The following is a 19,767-nucleotide window of genomic DNA, read 5'->3' as shown; positions in this document are numbered from 1 at the left end:
GTAGCTGTACATTAATGATTATATATAATGTGTAACCTACTGGCAATAATAGATTTATCAAATTCTCTTTTCAGCCATAACCTTTAACCCAGGACACATCTGTAATAGACCGACACAAAGTTGCACGTATTTGTGAAGTTTCTTTCTCTCTTTCTGGTTTTTACTAAGTAAGTTAAGAAAAATAAATCTAGCTTCAGTATTGATTCCACAAACAAAGTAAATATTTTGAGCCTAAAATCACAATATTGATAAAAGCACTCTTTAAATGTAATAAGTCAGGCAATATTAATTGTTTTTTTTAATTTATTTTGTTTATCATTTTTATCAATTTAGTTTATCAATTTTTAGTTTTTATGGGAACAGATGCTGTCTTAGAAACTTGACTGGTAACTTGACGCTGTATCAGTAATAGAAGTAAATATTAAGTCAGCATTAACTCACGCATTTCTTACAGTCAACATTATCCATTTTTTTTTAGGTTTTATCGACATCACATATGAGCAACATTGGGTTGAAGGGCTGAGTTGTTCGGGTTATTCATTTATGAATCAGCATTTTCAGACAAACGAGTGTTAGCCTGTTGTTTCGTACAAGTCAAAGCTCATAAATTTCTTTTGGATTTTCTTCTTAGCTGTGTGTTTCCTTTCTAGCTTGCAGCAGCTTTTGATAGATAATAATATCTCCTAATATCTCTAGAAAGCTTTCAATACTTTGGTAGTACTTGTGTATGCAAGCTGGAGACCACAATACTCTTATTAATGTAATGCATTTTTCTTAGCTTTTATGATTTCAGATCTCTGTTTATGTCAGACTGAGCGTGTTTTTTATTATTATTATTATTATTATTATTATTATTATTATTATTATTATTATTATTATTATTATTATTAATTTCAGAGGCAGACAGATGGTTGGACCTGGGACGAAGCTGCGCCATCCAGCAGAAAGCTACAGATTCCAGTTTGGAGAGCCTGTGGGACGTGGTGCCTGAACCCGGAGGCCTGCACTGGGCCAAAGAGCCGGGCAGCACCACAGCTATCACCAGTCTGATAAGAGATCTCACTCTGGGTAACACCGGCACGATCGGCACCCACGCGACGCCCGCCCAGACACATTTCACACCCGCCACCCAAGCTCCTGCGGCTCCCCCGAGCAAGCGGCAATGCCGCTCCCTGTCCTTCTCAGACGAGTTCAGTGGGTTCCGCTCATCTTGGAGACCTCAGGGCTCCCGAGTGTGGACGTCGGTGGAGAAACGTAGGTACCACAGCGGGGGGAGCGTCCGAGGCGGAGCGGGCCACTTCCCCCCCATGCAGCGCAGCTCCAGCTTTAGTTTGCCCTCATGCTTGAGCGCCCCCTCAGACGGCGCCCGGGACCCGCCACTCTTTAACCAGCAACTGCCTCTCCACCTTCAGTTCACCGCCTCTTCGGTTTCCCCCAGCTCTGTCTTCTCACACCACTCCCACAGTCAGGTCTTCCTCCGGCCTCTGTCCCTTTCCCACGAGCAGATCAGTCTGAGAGAGCTCCAGGGGGAGGAGGCATCCGAGACCAGCTCTCCGGACTCGACCCCGGAGCTCGGAAGGAGAGGCGCCGGCAAGGGAAGTCTGTCTCGGAGCAGGTCCCAGCCCTGTGTGCTGAACGACAAAAAGATTGCTATGAAGCGCAGGAGGCCAGAGGATGCCCAGGAGCAGCGTCCCTCCCTGGATTTGGCAAAGATGACTCAGGTTAGTTGGAAATGATGACACTCACTGACAAGCACACACAAGCACACATTCATTTGAAACCATATAAGTGAGAAACTTCTGGTGCTCTCCCTTTTTCATGGGATTGAACTTAAACCACTTTCAGTTTATGTCTATAAGTTATTCTGTAAAATGCACTTTATTAAATTCTGCCAACTCCTGGGTGAAATATTTACACAAATACCTTCTTATACATGTTTTTTTTTTTTTTTTTTTTTTTTACCAAAGGCATCTTAAGGTGATCCTCAATCATAATTAGAGAATATTGTCTTAGTGTGATTATGCTGGATTAAATCATCCTGAAAGATGTTTTCTAAATGAAGTTTTCCTTCAGTTCATGGAGTGGAGTTTCCCACGTTCAATCACACAGCTAAACAAATGATATAAACTATGATAATTATATTAATTATGAATTTAGTTCCAAAAGTTTAACTTTTATCATACTTATCTTTATTGTAACTCAATTAAAACGTTACATCAGCATCTGTGTAAAACTTGGATTTCATAAAATACTGCAGGTCAACACCAACAGATTACAATGGCTCCCTAAATCACCATAACAACCCACCGTTTAGCCCTCTACACTCTTTCTGCAGAATCCATTAAATGTATGGCATCCTTTTTGTGCCACCTGGTTGAAAAAGACTCGTCTGTGATTGGCTGGTGGTTCATTTACATACAACTAAAGCGGCGAGCGCAGAGACTGAGCGAACAGACGCAGAGCCGTGTGCAGGCTGAGTGAGAGTTGTCAGAGTTGAGCTCTACTGAGTGAGCATTTGTGAGATTTATTCGTACGAGTCAAATTATTGTTCATTTATAGACATATCCGCTCAGATCACTAAAATAATGCCATGGAAACATAAAGTTAAAGAGAACTTTGGAGCATGAAACAATAATCCAGTCTTTCTCCTCTTTAACCTGGGTTAACATGATCACCATGATGGATCAGGAATGGGTTAACACAAAGGTTGTGACTGTACTAGACCATGTCATCGTCTAATGACTACTGTATGTCACTACTGTGTTACTGTGTTCAGTAGCCATTATATCACTGACTCAGCCATAATCCACACCTTTGTAAGTCTCTCACAAACCCTTGAATGCATTTTCCTTCTCAGTCCTCTAAAGGCTGCAGTTATCTCTGTTGCTGTGCACATTTCTCTACTGTTTTCCTTCCACTTAACTTTCCATTACCCTTCTCTGAAAAGCCAACTTCTTAACCAGTAATCTTTTGTAGCTTTTTTTTTTTTTTTACTCTTGGAGTGGGTCAATAATTGTGTCTGCTGGGCAGTTATCTGCTCTTTATTACTATTTAGCACTTTGACATAAAATTTATATCATGTAAATACATTCTTATTCATCTTATGCAGTGTTGCATCCTTTTGAGAAACTGGAAATAAATAACCTTTTAAATGATATTCAGATTTTATGAGTTGCACCCATGCACATCCGAGTTGTGCACTGTTTTTTTGTTAACACGATCGGAAAATAATCCATCCCACGGAGGAACTTGTTATGGTAAACTAAGTGTATTTTCTCTACTGTCAAAGCAGTGAAAGAAACAATGGGTGATTAATTTTTAGGATATTTGGATGTGCTGATCTCCATCTTGCCTTCCCCATGTCGAGAGTTTGTTTGTTCTTTTCGTAAGGTCAGAGGAAGCGCTGGAACATTATAAACGACCCCTGGACAAACCCAAACCCGAAATAGAACGACACAAGCTGTCTAACAACATGCACTGTTTTAAATCTCGCCCTGATGGTTTTTACAGAGCTTGTCCTTTTTCATTCCGTTTATAGTTTTCAATGAAAAGCCAAAATTCTGGACTCGATCGGCAGCATGAAAGCCAGAACGGCTTTGGGCTATCGGATTTTAAACCATGTCTATTTTAACTTTTTTTGTTTTTTTTCCTGAGCACAACTTTATGATCCTTTGAAATGTACTTCCATAACATTTCTTGTCTGGGGAATTTGTCCTTTTCCTGTTCCCTGATTAGAACCCATCATCATTTTATCCATCTACTCTCCCTTCCTTTATTTTTTCTTTTGTTTTACAAGCTGCCGTGTTCCCAGCCAGTCACCCTTAGGACTCAGCCAGGGCTGGATCAGCTAGGCCTTGGTAATGGAGCCTAGCAGGCATGTTTCCTCCAGCCGTGCCAGCTACTAAAAGGGGGGGAAACAAGAACACTGATGACACATCTATATACACATTAAAAGTGTACGCGCACTCGTGGAGTCAGCTTTATCTCTTTCAATACCTTCGCTGATTCCAGGTGATTGTTAAGGAACTGTGTGTTCTGAAGGTCTGGCAGATTTGCCAGATTACCTTTATCTTACTTGCACAACTGAAACCAGCATTGTTGAAGCAAGAGAGGCTGTGTAGGTTTGATGGGCCGTTTCAAGGCTTCGCTATCCGTGTGCTTCCCTTGCCCACATGCATAGCTGGAGTGAGAAATTTAATCTGCATGTGCATGATGGCAATCTCTCTTTGAAGCTCTTACTCTTCACCAGTGCTATTAAAGCTATGATGTCTTTTTTTTATTAGACTTCTGAATTTATTTGGATTTCTTGATTACTAAATGATAAAACTTCTTCAAGTTGGAAAGCTTGCTACTTTTGTGGCCTCCTTACAAACCGCCTATACACACAATATGAAGGTGAGTCCGTATCTCTCAAGCACATCTCCTGTTCCATGTGGAGCTTGGTGCATGCCGCTCTCTATGTGTAAGACGGCTCAGTTTGGTACTTTATTCATTAGCGTAACGATCTTACATCGGTCCTTGCAGCAGCTTGGTGGCAGCCGATGCACTTTGCAAAAACGCTCCTAAGAGGGCTGCAGTAACTTCAAGCAGTGCCAGAACAGTGAGGGTGTGATGATCTGGCAAGCTCAGATCTGCTACAAATGATGTTATGACCAAGTCGAACTAGTGCGTGCCGACCACACCTACTGGATAATCTAGCACTTGTGCTACCAGGCTCCTGCATGTCAAACTCAGAACTTGAAAATATGCTAATTTTGGTAAAGAATTACCACAACTTCCCTTTCTTTGCAAGCTGCGAGCATGTTGAAAATAATCGTAGTAAGAAATACGGAGTGCTTCTTTATGCTCGTCCTGCGAAGACAAAGTTTGGGTTTGTTTTTCGTACAGTGCTGTGGCCTAGTTGGGTCTTAGTAAGTCAGTGCAGGAGACGATATTTTTTTGTGAGCTAAGCTGCATAAAGCGCTACAAGTCCATGGCTGTAGTGTAAATATAAGAAGCACGTGTTTAACATGATCTAATGCAGGGGTGTCAAACTCCAGTCCTCGAGGGCCGGTGTCCTGCAACTTTTAGAAGTGCCTCTGCTGCACCACACCTGAATAGAATAATTAGGTCATTAGCAAGGCTCTGGAGAACTGAGGAGGTAATTAAGCCATTTGATTCAGGTGTTTTGTACCTGTGGCACATCTAAAAACTGCAGGACAGCGGCCCTTCAGGACTGGAGTTTGACACCCCTGATCTAATGGCTTTTATTCAAAAGTGCTTTCTCATAACTTGCCACTCTTCAACTCAGCCAACCTGCACAACAAGAAGATTTCTGTTGGATCTTAAAAAGTCGTTAAGTTTATCATCTCAATTTTAGGCCCTATATACCTTATACCGATTTTTTTTTTCAATGTATGATATCATATACTTTCCATGTTATCGAAATAAGGTTGTCGTTATGATATTACTGCTGAATGTTTTGTAGATTTTGAATGACAAACATATTTGGACTCTTTTCTTGCTTTCTCTTCCATATAATGTTCCCACTGATCTTTGTTAGACTTAGTAGCTTGGCTATCAAAAAATGCACATCAAATGTGAGTAAGATCTAAAGCGTCATAATGCAGAATTTGCATGTACTGAGCTCGAAATATGAGGTTGTAAAAAAAAAATTTCTTGATTTCAAGATCAAACACATTCACACTCTGACCGCATTTCAATACATTGCGCACCTCTAACATTTTTGAAACCACAATTGTCCGAAACCTCAGCATGTCTTGATGTTGTTAACCAATTCATACCTATCTGTTGCACAATACGTTGCCTACAGCTTCCTGGTCCATTTTAAAATGAAAGTGCAAGACAGATTTTATATATATTTATTCCTGTTCCTCAGGTCTTCATCTTCTCATATTTTCTTAAAAAGTGGGTGTGTGGCTTACAACCAAACTGTCAGGGTGCCCTGCGACTTTGCCTCGGGCTGTCGTTATAAATCTCTACTTCCTCTCACACCTTTTATGTTTGTAGAGTTGTGTGCGTGCGTGCGTGCGTGCGTGCGTGTGCGTGTGCGTGTGTGTGTGTGTGTGTGTGTGTGTGTGTGTGTGTGTGTGTGTGTGTGTGTGTGTGTGTGCAGATGAGTAACAAAAAGAAAAGGGGGGAAAAAGCAAACGATCATGATTGACAAACAGAAAACTTTATACTGGAAGGGTTAGAAATGAAGCTGTTCCTTTCGAAGGTGTGTTTGTTTTTCACTAGGGAGAAGGATTGCGGCCGGATGAGTCTCCTGTGTGTTTTGTCGGTGGAACATGGTGTAATTTGGCCTTTAGATTCCCCCGGACCACGTCAATGAAGGAGGGTGTGAATTCTAGGGATGCATGTCGTGCTAATTGGCTATAACCCGAACACTGTAGGGATTTGCATGTTGCCACCACCAGGATTCCTTGAATATCCTTCTAGCAAGCAATGTGTGTCAGTTCACCCCTCAGTCAACTGCCTCTTTTATCCCTGGTTGCCCTTTCACCTTGGCGCGCCTCTGTTTTTCCACAGAACGGCGGGCGTCGCCAGCTGTCAGGAGGGAAAATGTTATCTCTTGGTAGTAGGTAACTTGCAGAGCGAAATTGAGGCAGCGTACACTCTGCTTTTTAGGAAATGACTTTTCCAGCGTCTGTCTCATCACTTGATTACTTGAGTTTTGGGCTATTGCAAATCCTGACGAACAATGACAGAGAATCTTTTAGTGCTGCTGCGTCAGCGGTTTAGGTGGCATGTTGGGCAAATTCAATGTTTGTTCATGTGTGCGCAGATTTGTATGAGCTCAGAGGGAAAAAAAACACACAAAAAAACCTGGCAGACTAAGAAAGAAAATATTATTCCAGGAGATAGCGGAACAACTCCTCTTTCCTCTCTATTTATATCTTCCTGCTGGTCCAAGTTCTCTCTTCTGCCCCCTCCTCCCCCTGTATCTTGTTCCATTTCTGGGATTGCAGACATGGTGATCAATGTTGAGTTACAAACCCAGGAGGCTTGTGGGAACTCCTAGTTGGGTGTCTCTGTGCGTCCGTACTTTCAAAAATAGCACGTTTCAACTTGCCATAAATGTATACACATACATTTATGTGTATACATAAATATATGCGCGTCTATATGTAGGGGTGGGCAGATCAATCCATAATATTGATAATGACACCTTATCAGTGTCAGATTGCTACTTTAACTTCAGATTCCTTTTTGAAATTATACTTTATTATTGCGTTGCAGTTTCTTAAATCTATCACAAGAACGATTTGTTTTGATTTCCTTTCAGATTATAATTTTTGTCCCACTTTATTTATTTAGGAAAAAATGCACACAAATTTGCTTTTTAAATTTTTTTTTCATCGTGTTATATTTTGTAGACAAATATAAACTTGTCTTAGTTTTTGGAAGAAAGGAAGAATCACAAAACAGAAATATTTGATGGGGTATCCAACTTAAATCTGAAAAAGAAAGTATTGGTATCAGCGGAACTGACCCTGAATTTATCTGGTGTTTGATCATCTGATAGCCACATTCAGCTGTGATGATAAAATAGTAACCTGAATCGCTTTGAGGCAGTCAGAGCTTGTGAGTCTTATTTAGTGTCACCGCAGAACTAAATGAACGACGGCGTGAATTTTTAAAGAAAGTTCCTTCCAATTTTAATGTTATGTTATTTCGAGTATTTGTGTTTATAATCTGCATGACTCTTCTCAGTTACGGTGCAGGACTTTTCCCCTTTCACTTACGACGCGGTTGTTTGCCCAAATTACCAGGGGGAAATTTGCCTAACGTCTTGGCGGGTGAATCTGCAGCTGCCTTTCCATCCTGTGTTGTAGAATGCATGTTTTCATTTAAAGACTGTGCTCCAATGGCTCCTACTTTGAAAAAAAGAAATGCCTGATTGGTGTTTATCATATATATAAATACATAAAATGCACCGTTTGTGTATCGAGTTTATTGATTTTAGGATTTAGTTTGCTGTGGCAGGAAAATTGCAGACCGGGCCACATATAGCTGCATGCATTTCTCCTCTCAAGAGTAGCGGAGACCGCTGTTGTTGCTAAAATTAACAGAAACGCCAAAGGCCCTCGGAGTAGCAGGTGTCTGAAATTTCTGTTCCTTCCTTCTCTGTAAACACCGTTGTAAAGCAGAAGCATATCAAGTAGAACAAAATGTTGTTTTGTGACTTTATTTAACACTGTTGACAACATCTCTAAGGATATGATGACACTGCATTTTGCTCAAATGTGACAGACTAATAACAAACCCCGTCACCCTCCGTACCAAAGTATGCCATGCAAACAGTGTTTTCCTTTTTCTGTTCTCTGGAGGAATGCCCGAGTTCTGTAGCAGCTATTCAGTTGACGGTGTTGTGCAACTTCAACCTTAACAAAACTTGTTTTACGTTCAGTTCACACAGGTCGGCTGTCTGAAATTGCTCAAATTCAAATCATGCATTTTCAGAATTTAGCGACAAAACACCCAGTGCTACGTTCATAGTCTCCACATGAACTTGAGCACATCATGAATCTTTTTCATGAATTTTAGCCTAAAGTACACCTACAATCTCTTATCTCTGTTTTTCTCCTTGAATTATTAGAAAGAAAATGAGTCTGAACTGTTGACTAAAAAGCACCTGCGGAAGAAAACGGTTTTAACCTCTGCTATGCCTGGCTGTGTGAGTTTTCAGAAAGAAAAGTTGGCAATGGAAGAAACGCATTAAGCCGCTGTGTTAGTCCCCATCCTGTTTCTGATGTACCTGCTAACCCAAAGCTGTTTTCACGCCCCACCTGCAGCAGGCATCTGCACTGTAGCAACAGAACTGGAAAGCAGAAACAACTAAACTTAATGTGTAAGACATGCGCCTTCGGTTTATATGTATAAGTTATAAATGACAGCAGTTGCAGTCTTCGCCAAATCTTCATCCGTGGAATACCCAAAGTCTGCCTTAAAATAATCTCTGTATCTTTCATGCAGTCGTGATACATTTCATCGTTGCTGGAACCATAAATGATGCTCTCTGCCTGAAAATCCTGGACGATAATGTCTTCAGTTTCTGACCTTAACATCAAGTGCACTTGCAAACACGACACGCTTTGAGGAGGCTGTTTTTCTTCTGAATTAAAGCAATTCTGCAAAACTTAGTGGGGCAAAATCCCTCCACGGAGATATAAAAGACTCATAGCACAAACACTTAATGGCAGCCACTCTCACATAAGGCCAGACTGAGTCTGGATAGATTTTTTTTTCTTTTGTCCTCCTCGACACATAAAACCTTTTGTTTGAAAAATGCATTTTGTATTTAACATTTAACTTTAATTAATAAAGCAAAAAAAAAAAAAAAAATCTTTAAGGGGGAAGTACCTTTCACTGCACATCTTATTCTACATGTGTAGGATCTGAAAGCTTGGCATACAGAAGAACTTTGCTGCTCCGACCCACCACCACACCCACTCAAAGCACGGTCTGCCTCAGTAGATTTTATAGAAAGCATATTGTGCAGAAGCCGCTCCCCCTCCTTTTCTTTGCCCTCGTCTCTCCCTCTGCTGCGATAATTAGTAGTGGGGTAATACTGGGGGGGGTTAAACGCAGAGTTCCAAAGCTTAGAAATCCCCTTTTCTACTACAGCAGAAATGCCTCCCACTTTAACATGATCACCTCAAGTGTTGTCAGATGAAGCGTGCTAAATCCAGCAAAAGGCAGCAGAACTTTAAGCCCAGACAGCAAAACGTCCTGCCTTAGATTTTTATTTTTTTTCTTTTCAGATCGGGCTACCTCACAAAAACACACAGATTTCCAGCTCGTGGCTTCAAAATCTACTTTTCAGAATGCTTTAGACGACGCTACAGGTGTCTGTCGTGTGAGATTAGGCTTTGTGGAGCAAACCTCATCTCTATTCACCTCCATGCCTTGAACATCTGCTGCCTGAGGGCACTCTGGTGATCATTAACCCCTACGCCGCTCTGCACCTCTGTCTTTGTTCGCTGCAGAGAGGAAGCAGATAACTTTGAGCCTCTTTTAACGCCACGTTTCGGAAGCGGGGATGCAGTGTTTTGCTCGCATACATTCCATCTGAAACTCTCGGCGACTTAAATAAGGAATGACTTTACCGTACTTGGTGTGTCTGTAGCCATGAATCAGCCCAGACCGCACTTGGATGGAATATACTTTCTGTGGTTTGCAGCTCATCCCGTTGATTCTTTTTATTTTATTTTTTTATTTTTTCCACTATCGACCCAGAGTGGTCGGAATCATGTGCATGTTCCCCCAGTGGCTTCTGTGTGCTCTTGTGTTTACATGTACACATGCTGTTGATGAAAGGCAAAGCCAGCTTTTTGGCTACCCAAACAGAAACGCAATCTACTCATATGTTCCTGGGGAAAACAAACTTGGGTTTAAATTGAGAACTGTCAGAACTCTTTAACTTTTATAGTTTCACTGAAGTGGAGTTAAGAATTTCTTTCTTCCATCCGTTCTTTCTTCCATCCAGAAACTTCAGACCTTCCAAAGCCTCAGCTGGCCGGGGTTCTCGTCCTCGGACGGCTTCGAGTCCAGCCCGGGCGGGCGCTCGTTCGATCCCGCCAGCCGGTCGGAGGTGGACTTCGCTGCTGTGTCCGAGCGGGGGCTCGAGTCGCGGACGGACACGGCGGCGGACGACGAGGAAGAGGACTCGTCCTACGGGGAGCTAGACAGCGATTCCGCTTGCAGCGTGGACTCGCGGCCCGGTTCCCCTGCGTGCTGCACTGTGGACGGTAAACGCACCCTCTGGAAGGGTGACTGCGGGAAACAGAGGGACATTTTCCAGCTCGGCGGGGAGCTGGACCTTGAGCAAATTGAGAGAAACTGAACATCCACTGTATAAGGTCACATTTAATGTACCGAGAGGTGACTAATGAAACGCCATGAAAGGGATAAGATAGTTAAAGGACTCAAAAAGTGATCCATAATAAAATATTAAGTATGTTGCCGAAGGTTAGCTTCTGAATTTCACGTATGCCTTGAACATTCTTTTTGCTTTAACCCAAAAAGCAGCACCCTTTAAGGATTTTTTTTTTTTTTTTATTTCTTATGGGTTGGTGATTTGACTTACCTCAGGAGTGGAAAATTGGGGGTTTCTGTCTTAAAAAGCATCTCCTAACCCTCAATCTCTTTCCAACCTGATAATCTTTCCAAAGTCAGCTCACTTTAGTGTTTTTTTTTTAGTACTGTAGTAGTAGCTGAGCTCACATGTATTCAGCTCAGATTTGCTATTTTCAGAGTAATCTGAAAGTTGGGGATGAAACAGAAGACAAAGAGGTCTTCTCTCAGACGTTCAGTCTTGTTTTTCTCCTTTGTCTATTGAGCGCACACATAAATCTTTTAAGTTTGAATGTAGGCTCCATAAGCTTTAAGAAGAGTTGAAAAAGAAAATAAAAAGAAAATCAAAAAGTGCCTTCTTTTGAATGCTTGTTCTTGTAGTTCTTTTCAAGGAGAGAAGCCTCCCCCTGAAGCCACTGTCTCTGACGTTTATATGCAAAGTGTATATTTGAATTAAACACTGAATCTCTTTTTGGGTTCAAACAGCAGTGTGTATTTTTCTACTTTTTTTTTCTTTTTTGGAGGGGCGGGGGTATTTTTTTTATATGTTGTTTGCGGAGGAGCAAAGATTTCAAGGCCTTTCTTCTAACTGAATGGAAATAAATTCACAACCTGCACAAATACGTCTGGTTTATTTGCTTCTTTCATTTCTGCACAAGGCCGATTCTAGATCAAAGTTGAAATGAGCAGTTTCCAGGTGCTCTTTAGAAGCTGCACCCTTTCCCCCACAGTCACTTCCTGCATCATGTTTCTGAACTACTTTCTTTTTTTTTCTATTTGTTTTTTTAATACTCTCTTTTCAATCTTCTGCAGTATTTTCTGATTTTTATTTACCGGTAAAGTTTCATTTATAGTTCTTTTCATGCAGTTTTTCCAAAATTTATCATGGTGACCAGAAGTAACTTACTGTGATTATATATTATTGACCACATTACACTCAGATTTTTAAAATAAAAATAGAAAACTCGTAGCCTGCATTTCAGCAGCCTTCACTGTGGTGTCCCTAAATAAAATCAGTTACCTTACATGCAGCTCTTCTGAGAAGATCCCAGAGGTTTGTTAGAGGATGTTTGTGAACCGACAACAGTGTAAAGACCAAGGAAAATACCAGGCAGATCCGAGGAATAATTTTAAGCAAGATTAAAAAAAACAAAGAATTCAGGATCCAAAAATTTAAAAAAAAAAAAGTTTGATCTGAATCTTCTGCTTCCCTATGACACTCCAGGCAAAAACATTTATCAGAGAAGCAGCTGTGGGGTAGCTGGAGAAATCCACAGCTCAGATCTGGCATTGTTGAGAAGAAGATGATAGTCATAAGTTTTATTAAAGACTGCAATAAACCACGTAGAGGAAGATGCTCTGGGCAGATTAAAAATATTAGTTTTTGTTTGAATGCAGGAAACTAATAATCCATCCTGTACACATCATCTCCATAGTGATGCATGGTGGGGGCAGCATATTGCTGTGGGAATACTTCGACAGAGGCAAGAAGGCTGATAAGAGCTAATGGGAAAATGGATAGAGTGGAGCTAAGACGCTTCAAAAAGCTTGAGACCGGCACAGAGATTCTCCTTCTAGCATTACAACAACCCCAAACATACAGCCAAAGATGCTACAGAGACAGTAATATCCAATATATCAGAAAGGCCTAGTCTAAGTAGGTCTAATTGTGAATTTCTGGCAAGGCTTTGCAGCTGTAATTGTAGCGAAAGATGACTACAATAATGCTCTACAAATTTTCAACAAATGAGTATCTTCAGTTAACGGTTTAAATTAGATAAAATGTGCAAAAGTTAAAGGAGGTAAGGCACTGTATGGGTTGGCACACAGCAGATAAACAAATTGAAGAGGAAAAATATACTCCAGATTTATCCAAGAGAGTTTTCAGTACGAGTCCTTTCTCAGGATTTTGGCTCCCGTGCCAAGAGGACTGTTTGTTCCAGTACGGATCATGTTTTGGCTTAATTACAATATTTCACAACTCTCCCTGTGTGTGTGAGTGTGTGTGTACGTCTGAATTTATTTGTTTAATACTGCATCACCGTCCACCTACAGATTATCTTTGATTATCAATCACTTTATTGGATGCATGAGATTAGCAAGGGGAAGGAATGGTTTATAATTATTCGAAAGTGTTTTGTAGTCATATTGAATGACATCCAACTGGTCATGAAGCCATTTATTAGCTCAGTATGTTTGTTGGACTTTTGTTAAGTCAGGAGTGAAAATATTTGCTCAAAGGTACGGTTTTTATTCTCACGACTGGGTGCGATTACGATCTGTACTTTCCCTAAAAGATTGCCCATGACCCCAAAATAAAGAGGCAGGAAGCCCAGACATGGAATATTCCTGGCCTGCAACTCAGCAGTGACCAGAGGAGGTGACATCAGGAGAAAATACCTCAGGACTTCTAAAGCGGGCAGACAGAGGGAAGACACGTCATTGAGGCGAGGTTTTTTTCCCTCCCAGGGATTTCCTATCACGTCTGATGTCAGGCCAGACACACTTACAGCACCTGCCGCCTCAACAACACGTACTCATGTGGACGTCTGCGTCCAGGCTGCAGCGGGGGCTTCTGTCATCGTCGTTATTAGACACCAGGGGATGCATGTCTGAAGCACAGAGAGGGGACTAATTGTTTTTCCAACACAGGGGATAAAAGGCACAGACTCGCTGAACTGTGTTTATGCTCAAAACAGGATGCAACAAGCAGTTGCCGCTTTTCCTCCTGTGCCGGCCTTGGAGGAAGGTGAACTCTGCCGTCTCAGCACTCAGCCGTTGCCTTGCACAACAATGCACCCAAACAGGTACGGCACGGAATCTCATGCTGTACGAAACCCAGGTTCAGAATGTGATCACCCTTTGCGCGCAGAAAGTTTATCACCTACATCCATAAAAATCCCTAACCGCCCCATGCCTGCCTTTTTGTTCCATGTTGGTAGGACATTAGTTGAGTCCTTCTCTCTTCCACTGTGCTGGAAATACAACGTGATGTTGCTACAACATTTGCCCATTGCTTCTCTAGGTTTGTATTCCATGCGCACGCATACACACACTTCCTCTCTCAGGGGAAGTGGCAGGAAAACTGGGGGAGAGAGTTAATATCTGAGCTAAAAACACTATAAATAGGGAGCATTGTAGTTGTAGTTGGCAGATGTGGACGGAGAGAGGGAGACAGGAAAGGCCATGTTAGACAAATTTACGGCTCGACCTCGATTACATGTGGGAAAACACTGGCTGAGCAAAAGGCTGTGCTTACGTCTTTGCAAACTTGTTTTAACTTTGCTGTGGGGACTTGACGGGAGCTGGACTTATGACATTATGATAATTTATGTATGTTCATGCTCAATAAAAAGCTGATTATTTTAACCATATATGTGTGTGTGTTTTAGGCCTACATGGTTTAGCTTTGGGATATATGGTATTAAAATGACCAAAAGTCAGAAAAACAAACAGTGTGTGCAGGTCTATGAAAAAGCTCAGGCTCTTTTCTTTAGACGTTTTTTTTGTATTTTAGCACATAATAACCACAAACTTCGATGTATTTTATTGTGACAGACAAATACGGAGTAGGATAAATGGAAGGAAAACAATACAAGACTTTCAAGGCAAAGCAAACTTTTAATACATTGAGAATAATGGTAAAACAAACAAACAAACAAACAGAAAAAAAAACAGTAGAGACATACTGCTAAATGTGGCAGTGTGCCTTGAGGGCACTGAACGCACCACATAAGTGCCTGAATGTAATTGACTGCGGAGCTGCTTGTCTATATATAAAGGGCCCTCACTCACCTGGTTGACATCACGCTATTTTCCTTCCGGTTCAGACTTCTGCGTTTGATGGCGATGCACATAGACATAATATAAGAGTAGACCCCACATTGGCTGCTCCGGCGCAGGAAATACGGCGGCCATCTTGGAGTGGTATACCCTCCTACTTTTCTCAATCAAAACAGCATACGATGCCTCAGCACTGACGGATATTCTTGTTCGGATCTATGGATTATTGATGTGAGGGCTCCACAGACAACATTTCACAAGTAAGATGGACATATTGTGTATATATTGTTATTGGAATATTACTTTACTGTATTTATGTCCACCGGCGAGATACCAGCTAATATTAGCTACAGTGCTTGGTGTAATACAGGGTTCAGCCCCGCTATAAAGGCTAACTGAGATTTTTCTGTAAATCTAAAGAAAATAATTATTCTCTAACATTGACTTAGATTATCTGACACAAGAGCCTATATTAGAAATGAAACAATATAACACATATTATAAAACTTATATTATGTGTTATAACATTCATTAGCAAAGTTTACAAAGGTGGTAAAGACTATTATTTATATGTAATTCTTTCACTCTGTCAAAAGTAAGATACATCCCATCCCAAATCTTCCGTTTTTGTTTTGAAGGTTTCCTAAAGACACGATGTGAGGAAGAAGAGGGAGATATATATATATATATATATATATATATATATATATATATATATATATATATATATATATATATATACATATAAATATGTATCCAATATATATTATTCAGTATTAATCATTATTTATTTGTGTTTGTATAGTTATATAAACATGTATTGATATTACTAAATAATTTATTAAATAAATTATGAACGGCTGTGTGCTTTTTAATATGCTCATCATTCATCAATATCAGAATATTCCATTCCTATTCTATTGTTATTGCCACTAAGCATATTTAAATATGCTGAACTATGTATTAAAAACATACTTAAATAATACAATTGTTTATAAATGTAGCTTTGATAGATGTTTGAATATGGTTTCCAGTAACAAAAAGCGTGTGATGATCGATTAAATGCGCTGATACGTCATTGTGCCTGCTAAACACAAAACGCTGAGTGGAGTGGTGTACCTCTCCAAGATGGCCGCCCTAAATCTCGTCAGCGACAATTGGCGAGAGAGGCCATGAGGCGTCTATCCTTATATTATGTCTATGGCGCTGCACGCTAGCTAAGGTGGGCTTTACATCTCTTCATCAAACTTGTTACGTGTGGTAATTTATTTTCATTTTCTGTATAACAGCCGCGTATTTGTTGTGGTGCCATTGTCTTCCTATGTTTGGATGACGGGTCAAACATTTGAAATGGTCAAATTTTGCTAAATTGCTTTATAACCTAACTATGCTTTAAATTTCTTAACTTTTTCATTTGATGCGTTGTTTGTGATGCTTGTTCACTAATATTCCGAGGTTTTCACAGAACAGCTGGATTTTATTCAAGAATAAAGTTAATGGAGCTGAGTACATGTATCACTTGTTTTAAAACAAAACCATATATTATCATTTCTTCACATTACTTATTTTGCGCTACTTTACGTTTGTATAAATAAGCTTATGGCTGTAAAATGACAAGCCAAGAAACCGTTTGTACTGTAAATTTGTTAAAATGCTGCCACATACTAGAGTGCATCACAGTCAATAAAGGTGAATGAACCCCTGATCACTGACCCTGTGATCACTGAAACAAGTCATAACACTTTTGATTTCCAAGAAAATAAACAGGAATAAAATGGCCTCGTATCAAACAGAACTAATATTGATTTGAGTATTGATTTAAACCTGAGTTCTGTGGCTGTTCAGAAATTGATTTCTGTTTTGTTTCCATCAGGTATTTTTCATTCACTGGTCTTGGATGTCCCATCGTCTTCAGCTCCGTATTAGTGTGTTATTGGCTGTCCTTAGACACAATAACACTGTGTGAATTGTTTTCTTATGAACATCTGGACTAAAAAGTCTAGTTCTCAACAATCCGCTATTTTCTTGGAGCTGGGACAAATACTTGTCTGCAAGAAGATCTATGATTTTCTCTAGTTCTGAAGAAACACAGTTGTAATAATAGCCAAGAGGCGTAACACATAGATAAAGAGACTAATTCACAAATCATTGTGCAAGTAAAACTCTGAAGACGTATGTTGATCTGGACCTGACTGCTTGAAAAACATACTGCTGAGGTGGACGTGGTTGCATTTAAAGAGTTATACATTTTATTAGGTCTTAAATCAAATTATTTTCTGGCGTAGTTATTGATTGTCCTCTTTTAACTTTTGCTAACAGTTATAGATTTGTAGATAAAGTTACTTGTAAAAAAAGTGTTGCTGGTCAAGACTTTGTTTCAATAAAGTTTTTTTTTTTTTTAATGGGGTAAAGTTTCCTGTATGTTGCCAGATTTGAGGTCAGCTGATTTGCTTAGGAGATTAAATTTTTTTTTTTTTTTATGACAAAACTGAGAAGGATTGCTTTTGAACAATACCAAAATGGCTCCCTCAGGATATTTTTTACTAAACTGTTTAAAAATAAAATTAATCTAAGATGTATATAAAGTGTAATTATACATTTTGTAATATGTATGACATTCTTGTGCAAATTCTCATCAGATATCTGCCAATCGTCTGAGCCATACAGGTGCCCGGAGCATGGCAGAGGTCTGCTGCGGAGATGCAAGTGGTTGTCAAATAGTCTTGGTCATAAGATGACATTTATGTCGTTTGATTTGCCAGCTGATGGAAAGAGTGGTATTTTAGTTATTGATTATTTGTTTTCTTTTGTCTTTTCATGCTAACGTCTGGTAACCACAGCTACCTGACAGTATTTAAACCATGAGGTGTCCATTGCAACTTTCCACAAAAACTCTCTCTCCTAGTACCTTGGTGTAGTATATAGCTTAATGACTGGAGGGTACGTTTATTTTAAAAAAGTATTACTTGCACAAAAGCTACTCTTACATTAGCTTTGCATTTCTCTGTACCTTAAAAATAACGGCTAAGAATACCTTCTTGTATTTGAAAACACCTTGTGCTGATATGTCCTGTGTCGGACAGGTGTGTTTATCTTTGTCTACATGCGGTGCAAGTAAGTGGTTAAACGCATCGGCAGACACCTTGTTCGACAGGTGGCTGGTGGTATCACATGTCACTGATTGACTAGTTCTTCTCACGGGGGTGACAGAGGGCAGCTGAACAGTTGTAGACCTGTAATTACAGGATCTGTTGCATGACAACCATCTGAAGTGTATCTGGAAATCTGTCGCGTGGAAATTTTTCTCATTGTTTTTTTTTTTTTTTTTTTTTTACTTCTGGAATGGACTTCAGGTCTATATATTATGAAATATTCATTTGCAGTCAAAATGAGGTGAAATAGAGATAGCACGCGTTGCAAGATCTGGCCATTAAATGCAGGTTTTTTGACTGAAATAAAGCCTATAACACACAGACATCTCTCTGTAGAAGGTCTAGTCCTGATGAATATTTATTATACCAGCTGCTTCGTGGTACTATTCAATTTGATCTTTTTTTTTTTTTTTTAGATTTTATCACATTACAACCACACAATTTGATGCATTTTCCAGGATTTTTGTGACACACCAACACAAAGTCACGCATAACTATGAAGCGGAAAGTAAGCAATTTGTGGTTTTCAATTTGTCCTTCAAAATAAAAACCTGAAAAAATGTGGTGAACATCTGCGTTGATAGTCTGAGTAACACAGAGGCTGCAGCATCGTGCTGCTAAACATTTATTCCATTTTGGAAATGCGTCAGCCAAACATTTGCCGTTCCCTGCAGCTAAGTGCGCTGGGTGTTTGATAAAATATCAGACAGCGCAAAGGTCTTTCACTCAATGGAGGGACACATGCTGAGAGGGAGGAAACATGTGTTCGTTTTTCTTTTGGAGCAGAAGTGCGGCTCACGCAGGACACCGAGTGTTGACATGCTACATACACAGTGACGACTGAGTGGCAAACAATGGAGGACAGAAATAGATGTGTTTTTGGAGAGGCTAGTCCTCATCCATCCATCTTGCTGGAAACGTTGGGAGTAAACCCCTTACAGAAACCATCAGCCGTGTGCAGATCTCACCTCACTGAACATCTGCAGTAAATAACCTCAGTGGCTGAGAGACGGGAAAGCAAAGCAAGCAATGGCTCTTCTCTCCTAAGGATATGACACAGGTCTACCGATGAAGAATAACTTTATCTTCTCATATTGTTTTTGTAGCAGGTTGCAACTCAATTAAGCCTCTTCCGTAAAAGTCTATACTGAGTTAAATCTCTGCATGACACAAAGCTGGAGTAAACAGACTTCGTCTCACTGCTGTGTCCATTTTTTCATAACATGGCTTCAGCTCTTCAGAGGCCACTGCCCTGTCAGTGTGACTCTCTGGTGTTTGCTTTTCTGGCTGCAGCTCGGTGTGTGAATGACCGGAGCGAGGAGGGTTGGCTCAGGACATCGGAGCCATAATCAGATCTAGATCAGTGATTACTCAGAGGTGACTACTAAAAACAGCCCTGGGGTGAGAAAACACACAGCACATCTGAGGCCTTCCTGCTTGCCTTTGACCTTTGCCATGGCAGTAGACAGGTATGTCTTTGTGTGTGGGCACAGATGTTGTTGTGATGGTTTTCCATTTGAGGCTATGGATGTCTTATGTCTGTTTAATATATGGAGTGTCCTGGAGTTCAAGGTTAGGTATCTCGGTTTAGCCTGTTAGTTGTTATTTGTAAGAATGCAAGAACATTTGCTTGCAGTGTAGCCTTCACCCATTTGAACAAAATAAATCCAGAGTACAAGACTCTGATTATATTTTGGATTCCATGTTGACCACCCACTTCTGGTTAATGCTTTCAGCATTTCCCTTCTCTTTGAGT

At 40.3% G+C, this 19,767-nt stretch overlaps 1 protein-coding gene across 1 annotated transcript in view; it reads left to right on the top strand.

Moving 5' to 3' along the window:
* LOC103476752 (protein FAM53B-like) overlaps window positions 1–11,699 on the top strand; it is a 31,167-nt gene extending 19,468 nt beyond the window's left edge. Inside the window, exons 4-5 of the mRNA XM_008429299.2 lie at window positions 898–1,721; window positions 10,490–11,699. Of these exons, the coding sequence (XP_008427521.1) occupies window positions 898–1,721; window positions 10,490–10,846 (1,181 nt within the window). The 3' untranslated portion in view covers window positions 10,847–11,699. The remainder of the gene's footprint in view (window positions 1–897; window positions 1,722–10,489) is intronic.
* The last annotated feature ends 8,068 nt before the right edge of the window (window positions 11,700–19,767 follow it).

The sequence above is a fragment of the Poecilia reticulata genome, linkage group LG15 (assembly GCF_000633615.1).
Source record: "Poecilia reticulata strain Guanapo linkage group LG15, Guppy_female_1.0+MT, whole genome shotgun sequence".
NCBI lineage: Eukaryota > Metazoa > Chordata > Actinopteri > Cyprinodontiformes > Poeciliidae > Poecilia > Poecilia reticulata.
The sequence above is the reverse complement of the archived record's forward strand: the minus strand, read 5'-3'. Positions and strand labels throughout refer to the sequence as shown.